General features: G+C 37.2%; 1 protein-coding gene across 1 annotated transcript in view; it reads left to right on the forward strand.

The window, feature by feature from the left end:
* Positions 1 to 514: 514 nt before the first annotated feature.
* LOC108746722 overlaps positions 515 to 9,754 on the forward strand; it is a gene marked incomplete at its 3' end in the record, with an annotated part of 19,969 nt that continues 10,729 nt past the window's right edge. The window contains exons 1-3 of the mRNA XM_018483654.1: positions 515 to 1,017; positions 6,893 to 7,054; positions 8,952 to 9,477. Of these exons, the coding sequence (XP_018339156.1) occupies positions 774 to 1,017; positions 6,893 to 7,054; positions 8,952 to 9,477 (932 nt within the window). The remainder of the gene's footprint in view (positions 1,018 to 6,892; positions 7,055 to 8,951; positions 9,478 to 9,754) is intronic.

Below are 9,754 nucleotides of genomic sequence, written 5' to 3' on the forward strand. Positions count from 1 at the left end.
CGAAGAAAGAATCTGCTCCAAAGGACGCTTGCGCTGATTAATTTATATATAGAAAATTGGATGAAATGTAATTATTTTTCAAATGTTCAGCTTACAATGATTACAATATAACGAAGCTTAAAATGTAATGAAGAAGGTAAAAAGTAAGTTAAATCGAGAGGTATAGTTAATCTACATTGGCAGAAATGAATATGAGAAAGCATTTTTGTAGCACAAAGATGTTATAAACACAAAGATATAGACTCGGTAATGGATAATCGTTGAGCTATAGCGTGTCTAAGGTGTAAAACCGACCGTGAAGATATCTTTTGTTTGTCACATTATAAGCTGTATTAGATATGTAAAAATTCACTCGTCGGGTTCTAAGTAAACTTTCCATGTAGATAGTACGAGATTCTTTCTCAAAGAATCATAAAATAACGTGAGCCACGTTCCCCAGAATTTTTTTCGAAAAATCTAAAAATAGCCTTAATCTCGTGATTAAGCCAATCTTCCTATTTGCGTTTCAGTCGTCCCCAGTGCGTGCAAGATTGAAGGGAAGAGGGTTCAACATCCGTATCTGGATCAAGCCGAAATCGTGCCGAAACTGACGGTGTCGGTCGGTCGGTTCGCCATACCCCCGGTCGGAAAGAAGCGGCGCGGCTTCCGGTGCTGCATTTGTAGCGGAGGGATATGAAGGAGAGGCGGGAAGAAGGGGGTTCACAGTTCGTCGGAGCGGTTAACGATCGTCGGTGCCGATCGTGGACGACGAGGCGAGGAATCGTCGTGTGACGATGAGCGGGAACGAGTCGAGCGCGACGGCGACACTCGCGCCGACGAACGCTGCCGTCGTCTCCGCGGTCATCTCCGCCACGGATGAAGAGGAGGAAGATCCGGCCTTGACCCTGGACTGCGTCGAGTCCGCCGTCGACATGGACCTGGTGAACGGACCGAATCCCTGGCTTCCGGCCTACGGTTTCCAGCTGCAGCATCACTCCCAGTTCCAGCCGACGCACTTGGAGGATCTACGGGCTAATGGTTCGCATACGATAATGTTCCTACTCTCTTCCCGTTCTTTTTTACACTCTCGCGTACTCTCTTCATGCTTAACATCTAATGTACATTGAAAGGAAATGCTAAATTTGAAAATAAATAAATATACTTGACGATGGCGAGACGTGATGAATGCTTGAGAAACATTAAATCTAAATAAATTATCTAAATATATGTTAATTAATACAAATGAAATTTAATTTTGTTTCAAGTTCACACACTCGTAAACGCCGAAACGTATAATGATTAAAATGACAGTTCTACGTGTTGGAGTATATATTAAACGCGAGAGTGCATTGAAAAAAAAATTATTAAATCCTAATACATATTTTTTTGAACGGTACAAAGTAAATTTTTACTTACAGTAAATAAATATTTAATCAATAAAAAAATAATTAAATGAATGGTTTCCGTATCAAATAAAAATATCTTTACATTTAGTAAATATTTATTTAGAACAATTCAAATAAATATTTACTAAATGTAAAGATATTTTTATTTGATACGGAAACCATTCATTTAATTATTTTTTTATTGATTAAATATTTATTTACTGTAAGTAAAAATTTACTTTGTACCGTTCAAAAAAATATGTATTAGGATTTAATAATTTTTTTTTCAATGCACTCTCGCGTTTAATATATACTCCAACACGTAGAACTGTCATTTTAATCATTATACGTTTCGGCGTTTACGAATGTATGAACTTGAAACAAAATTAAATTTTATTTGTATTAATTAACATATATTTAGATAATTTATTTAGATTTAATGTTTCTTAAGCATTCATCACGTCTCGCCATCACGTTTATATTTATATTTGTAATTTGCAATTACTTGCCTCGGCGAGTAGAAATAATCTCTTAGGAAATCTTGAACGCGGAAGACGAACGATCGGTTCTCTTCCTCTTTCTCTCTGCTTCGTGTGAATTTCCGATTTGAGAGCGGGCGTAGAACAACAGCTTGGAGTACTGTTAGATCACTCTTTGATGCAAATCTAAGCGCGATTATAGTAATCTAGGTCGCCGTTCGCGGCTTGTCACGCTAAGCGATTAACCCTTTCAATTCGAAATCACGTTCGTGTAGCTTGGGAAAGGAAATGTTTTACGATACTTATAAAATTTATTTAAAAAAATCTATATACAATATCGAAAGATCTGAATCATCTTGTAGCAAATAAAATGTATGATTACTTATATAAGACATAAGATTATATATTTTTATACACATAAATCAAGTACCCTAATTTGTTATACATAAAAAAATCTTAAGTTTATTACGTCATTTTATTTTAAAGAGTACATCATATCAATGCGTAATTAAAGTCAGTATTGGCAGAAATTGATGATAAACATGATCACATGAGCGGTGCATTTACGGAAGTTCCGAGGACGCGTGCGATTTTAACTCGCTCACGGTTTTTTGCAGCGTCCCTCCCACCTATGTTTCAGTAGAAAGCAGCATGCTATTAACAGGCGATCTGTATGCAAAGCTGTTTTCTAGCCGCTGGAAATCGTGGTAATGATTCGGCCGTCCGTCGCCAATATCTAGAGCGTAGTAGACGAGGCGGCGGCGGTTCTGAGAAGACTCCGAGAAGTCGTTGCAAGCGATGCAAAAATTTTCTTTTCAACGCTATCAATGTCAACCAGTTATTCCTGTGATCAAGGTTCGATCGTTTTGAAATCGCGAGCGGAAAACAGCCAATCGACAGTAACGGTCTCAATAATGTAATCGACAGTAATGCTTTCCGTATTTTTTACATACTTACATATTTATAAACAATGACACCAGTTTACCGCGTGCTTCCTCAGTCACATTTCTAACGTTAGATTTTCGAAAGAAATTTTCTTGTAACGAAGATTAATTTCCTGAAATTTTTGTGACACACATCGAAAGAAAAATTTTAATAAACATCTTTTTTAATAGTTCTAAGTAAATATTTAGTAAACATACATTTATTTGTCACGAAAACTATTAATTTGATTTAACTATAATTTTTTTTATTTAATAAACGTTTATTTACTGTAAATAAATGTTTAGTATTATTCAAAGAAATATGTATTAGGATCAAGTAAATTTTTTTCAATGTAATCAGTTTTTTTTCCCAATGCGCTCTTCCAATGCTTCTTCTTATAACTTTTGTTATTAATAATGCCACATACATTTACTAGTACCGTCTTATGTTTCTTAATGCTTGGCATTTTGATTGAAAACATTTTTTACAATATGTTTATTTTTATGAAAATTATAAGCGATCGGACTCGAATTCGATAAATCAGTGTATTCTTGTATTGTAGTAAGGTATTAAGGTTTCGAGAATTTTGAGTAATCGGTTTGGATGTTCTATAATTAGGTCAGACAACAATAACAATGACCGATCGATACATGGGAAGGGTAGCTTAAGTTTCTTGTCACATTAACGTGGTTCGATTAGCAAGCCAGCAATCTGACAAACGTAAAGTAAGAAATGGAGAGTGTGCAAGGAGATCGGTCGAGTATATAACTACACGAGAAAAGTTATCCGCTCTGATTAATTTATTTATCATTCGAAAGACTGGTTTAATAAAGACCGGTGGAATAAAGAAAGTTTTATATCTAATTGTAAGATAGAAAGTAAAATACATTTAAAATTATTGTACCGTAAAATCTTATTCGTAACGATAAAATGAATATTCCATTACGCTGAATGCGGAAATAACAGATTTGTATTTTCCGATTGTTGAATTTTAATCGAATTTAATTTTTCGAGTTATCTAAGAATTTCCTTTTAGCCAATTATATTCCGGCTCTCGATAATTAAAACGAAGACGAGCCTGATACATATTGGTGCCAAGAAGAAGTAAGTCCCGAGAGATATCTTCCTATTCGATCTCATGCATCACAAATATCGCTATATTCCGCTCGAAGGCCTCTAGAAAGACGCTAGTCCGGCTGATTATTTTTATGTAAGCCACATCGGTTTATTCTCGTCCGTTAGTCATGGAACGGCAACAGGCAGGCGACTGCAACAGGTGGCTCCGCCATGATGTTGCATACTGCTGCGTGCCTCCGCACTCGTGCAAGACAAATTGCGTTTCATCGGCCTGACGACCCGCTCTCGCAATTGCTCTATGAGCTCTCTTGTAGTTAAAAAAAAAAAAAAAAACACTTCCACTTAATGACAATCGATATGCGCGATCTTATTCCATTCCATCTAACGTTCCACGATGGGAAAAAAATTCCATAGCGTCGATAACAGAGCATGAAATATTCGCGGGGACATCGTCCTTCTTTGAATTTAACGAGACTAATTTTGAAATGAATTTTCAATTTTTCTGTATAAGGGGCCCATTTTCATTAATGTAGATGAATTTTAATCCCGAGGTAATTTAGTTTTCGTTTTTTCCTCTTTGTTTTTTTTTTCGATAAAGTAAAAAATAAAAAGTAAGTTTAACTGAGATTAAAGTTCGATCTGCGGTTGGTAGAAATAATGGACCTAAATTAATCAACGGCTTCGACGAAATTAATCCTATCTTAATTAACGCGAGCGAACGCAGTTTCTCGCATGCATGTAATATCAGTCATCGAGCGTGTCTGTTACGACGATCCAAGGTGTGGCGGAAATCAGGTGCTTCCACACGCAGCCGCTTGTTGCGTCACTTGAGTAAACCGGCGTTATAATTATTGGGATTAATTCGTATTGGGTTGATCCGCGATTCAGAGCGTGCCGATGAAGTGCCGTACGTAAATCTTTGATTCGCACGTAACCAAGCGCGAACTACGATGATTAATGTTTTCCATTGATCTCTCGTGTACCTCTCGGTCGTTTATATTTTTTTATCAAGACTGCGCGCGTGCGAGAACGTAGCTTAGTTATAACATAATTAAGTATAATAAAGTGTGTGAATACCAAAAAAAAAAAAAAAAAAAAGACTTTTGGCTTGATGATATATTTAAAGACATTTTCTCGCTCAAGAGTATACTCTGACTCTTCTCATGCCATTCATTATTTCTCACGCTGACTGCCAGTCTGTCAGATCGCATTCAAGCATGCCCGATGCAGATGTGCAAAGTTTATTTGATAGCGTTATCATCGCCCACTTGTGGACTATTACAATACGATCTCTCAGGAAAAAGCTTCGACCTCGGCCCTCGTCTATTCTACTATTCACTTCGCCTTGTTTTTTCACTCGCAATCGTGCACTTCCTCGCGTTTCTTGTTTCACACTGAAGAGCAATTTTGCTGAAGAATCGAAAAATTTAGCTAGATACGGATGTGGAAAAATAATTTTGCTGGACTATCGAAACAATATGTAGGTAAGACGATAAAATTGGTTACTGGAATATCAAAATGTTTTGCAGCGTTACTCATCATGTTTGAGATTCCTGCAAAATCATTTTCAGACCTGTATCTAGATAAATATTTAGATTCTTCAGCAAGATTGCTCTTTCAGTGCAGAAATCGATCAGTTAAGATGCAGAGCGGAAATACATATATATATATTATATATATATATCTAATTCGGATACGATCTTGCTCTTTAATTGCAGTATCGCGTGATGCGAGCGCGAGGAAGCGTACAATGCAAATGTTATAACCGCTTATGCGTAATGTTACGCAACTATTTCAGTAAGATGAAAGGGTAAGATGGCGTTTGACTTTTCCATGAGAGAGCAAGCAATCGCTTGTAGCTAGAATGCACCGAATGTATTCTATCCGTGCAACTATGCAATGTCCCGTTCCCAGCAGCGTCTAACTGTTCACGCCATCATTCATCGCACGATGACGAAGGCAGGAACGTACTTTACGCTCTTACGTTCGAAGTACATCGCTTTTCGTTTAAGATAGCTGTTTGATAATTGTTAAATCCATTGCCATAATGTTTGTAGTAATTTTTATTTTGCTATCATTGGACACGCTCCACTCTGCAGCTAAAAGAAATTTAACAGAAATTTAATTTATTTTCGATTAGATATGTCGATAATTAATCGAATATTCTGACAATTGATATCTCTTGATACTCTTCAATGATATTTTCTTCATTAAATTTAATTGTATTGGACTAGAAATTATACAAATTGTGAAAAGGATGTGGTATATATTGAAATTTTTAAAGAAAAAATGGACTTTGCGTGCTGATTCGTATCAAGAAACGATGACAGTTCTCGGAAAGCATGCACATACAGCCCCGAAATGTCTCAAGCCGGCTTTGACCGACGACTCGAAAGCTCGAGAGAGGTGGACGGCCTTTCAGTTACGTTATCTTTCAACGTAATGGTTGCACTCGTTGATAAGAAATGAGTCATGACCTTTCGTTAAGAATTTCACTTATGCGCTTCTGCGAACAAGCAGCAGCTGCACTTTCAACGACGAAATGACGAGGCACAAATAACGAGTTTACATTTTTACGCTTCGTTGAAGTTGATCAACGTAAAAGAACGACGTGCATCCGGAAAATCCGTTTAACTCAAACCTATAATCTGTGTGTAGTTTAATTGATAAAATATAGGAAATACAGAACTTCTAATTAACTTTAATTACGTATAAGAAGTTATATATACTTATCAAAACACAAGATGCAATAAATTTTGTTACAATTAATTGAGAAATTGTCGAAATCAGATTATCTAAATTTTAATTTTTCATTATATTAAACTTTTTTTTAAGTCTTTTTTTACCTTCGTACAGTACAATAAATGGCGACCAAGTTTATTTTAATTAATTTTTTGTCACATTAAACTCTTCAATCTTTCGATTTTATTTTTATAACATAATTTTTATAACAATATTTTTATAACATATTTTTATAGCATAAGTTTAACAAGTTAGTTGCTTCTATCAAGCTCATGATTATATTAATGTGAATACTTTATTTTACAGATACGATGCTAGTGCAACAAATCGATTTTCTCGAGACGATTCTGGAGGAGACGTCCGACGATCTCCAAAGCGACTCCGATCGTAGCGTAACGACGTATTGGCTGGGATCCGATTCAGAGACTGAGAGCGTGATCCATATCAAAACGAAGCAGAGATCGGCAGGTAAGAAACCTCCTACTTTTAACACGATATACACAGGTGATACAGTCGCTATCGTTTGAACGATATTATACACGGCGGAGTTGTACGTCGAGGACTATGTGTTTGTAAAATCCCGTTTGTCGCTCGGGGCGAAGATCGCGGGAATTAGGGAATTGTTTACGCGCGGTTGTTCTACTTTCTCTTTCCTCTCAGCACCCTAATCTTCGGACTCATTAAAGAACCAGGAATTACTCGTCGAACGTGCGATTACTCGCGCTTACGCCATCGAAATTGAGGAGGTCGATTACCCCGAAGAAAATGTTTTTTTATCATCTCATTTCTTGCTTTGTCGAAAAGTCTACATTAACGTATTGTAAATCGCATAAATCGTAAGTTAATATTTTCAGTATAAATAGAAATCTATACAGTCAAGGGACTATAATACGAATTTTTAGAATCAAAAAGATTGTGAGATTTAATTCGAGAATTTTATTATCATTTTCACTTATTTATGTAAAATTGATGTTATTTCAAGATTTCCTAACTTTGAATTATTGTTAACGTAATTTAATTTCTAACTTTTAAATCTAACTTAAATAAGAGAACTCATGAATTACAAGTCGATATTATCGCACCCACGTGCTCTTGAACGCGCCTTTGAGTACGCAGCGCCATTGTAACACGCAGTTACGCGGTTGCAGTACGTAGGGGCATGTACGTTCTCTTATTACGGCTGATATTTCGTGTTTGAAAGTACCAAACGTTTACAAAAGGCACTTGAAATCACTGCAAAGAATGGACATATAAATTTTAAACAGCTCGATGACAGATCAAAATACTTAATTCCATCCGAACGAAATTTTGCTAACATTTTTTTTTTATTCTTTCTATCCTTCCTGAGACTGTTGGAATTCGATGAAATGACAAATATAACCAGTGGTATTATTTCTCAGCACGCGCGACCTTTCGCTGCCGATGCAATATTCCTTCCAGTACTGTTTGCCGAGAAATGTACGTATTGCTCGATCGAAATAACGTGCTGTGTACAGGATATTATCTAACTTACTATATATATTCCTTCAATATTGGCTTACAATTAGTACTACTAGATTATTTGATTAAACGGCTCTTACCAGCAAGGACATAACGTAATTTAAATTTTTGAAACACAATTCAGTTAAACATACAGACATTTATTTACAAATCAATACAATCAATAAAATTATTTGATATAAAATTAAGGAAATATAAAAACTTTAAAGTAACATCTGGAAAAAAAGTGTAAAAATCGAAATGATTTTTATTATTCTTTTTATCTTCATTAGAATCTTTATTATTCTAATTAAGAACAAATTTGCATAATACGCGATTAACTTCTGTCGAAACATATTTTGATTTTCCGTAAGATTGATTTCGTAATTTTAACGAGATTCTCCTCATGTATACCAATTACCGCAAGATGATGTAACCGCACCTTGAACGTTACACCTAGATCGGCGATAATCGACATGATTCGCGTCGCACGCGACAATTACGACCCGGTTGCCGACCGATGGTGATCAGCGCGTAATGTCGCAAGCACTGCTTCCGGTTGAATGAACCATAGCTTCCTGACGGACATGCCTACGTGTGTAGGTATATGTGTTGGTACATGTATGCGTATGGGGCGAAAGTAGCGACCATTAGATTGGATCACTTCCGTGGCTCGATTTTACGAAGTGGGTCGTCAAGCATCGAATTCCACGTCTATCTGCCTTAACGAGATTCATTGAATTAGAAGTAACATGCGAGATCTGGATTCCAAGTAAAGTAGATTTAGGCCACGCGCTTGCTTATTTGTCTCGCCTATTCTCTCGACTCCTTGCATGTTACTCCCGTTATTGTCAGCGTCATTATCGTCGCGTCTTATTTTCGGAAGACGAGCGACTGGATGGCAGCGGTAGCGAGTGCAACTCGGTGGTACCGAAAAAGCGACGCCGTCGCGACCATGGCACCGATCACCATCACCACCATCATCACCATCAGCAACAGCAAGTGGTCTATGACGAGTATCCGGCGTCGCCGAGGTCCTCCAGGTCCACAGCTTCCTCCAGATCAAGCTCGCTGTTGCAGTTCGAGTCCTTGGAGAGGACCTGCGCCACGCTGTCACCTTCCAGCTATAGCTTCGATTCTCTGGAGTATTCCAACCGGTCGAACACCTCTCATCCAGAGAACGACTCGCCGGATAGCTTGGAACAGGACTACGATAGGCTGCTGCCAAACGGTTTCGCCAGCACATTGGCGGACCATTTCCCGAAGATCAGGCCCTATCGCAGCTTTGAAAGTCTGGACACGTGCCAGAAAGATGACAGCTTCGGCCAAGCGTCCATGTCGAATGGTTTCGCGCCTTTGTACCTGAAGAAGGGTGCCGATCTGTCGAATATTAGGAAAAATAACCAGCCAAGGTAGGTCACGCATTTTTTTCATATTAAATCCAAATTCTTTGGCGTTAAGGTAAGATGATTAAAGGCTGTAACTCACAAAATGCATGAGCATAACACAGCGTAATATAAGACTGTCTGACTCAATAAGCATTCGGCAATAAAGATTTAGCCATATTGATTTAGATAATATGCTCATTGGTCCAGACGGTTTTATACTAATTGTGTTATGTTTTTTGTGTGTTTATATTTCTGACAAATGAAAAATCTTACATTCAAGGAAAATTTCTGTTTAAATCAT

This window comes from Trachymyrmex septentrionalis, unplaced genomic scaffold (genome assembly GCF_001594115.1).
Source record: "Trachymyrmex septentrionalis isolate Tsep2-gDNA-1 unplaced genomic scaffold, Tsep1.0 scaffold19, whole genome shotgun sequence".
NCBI lineage: Eukaryota > Metazoa > Arthropoda > Insecta > Hymenoptera > Formicidae > Trachymyrmex > Trachymyrmex septentrionalis.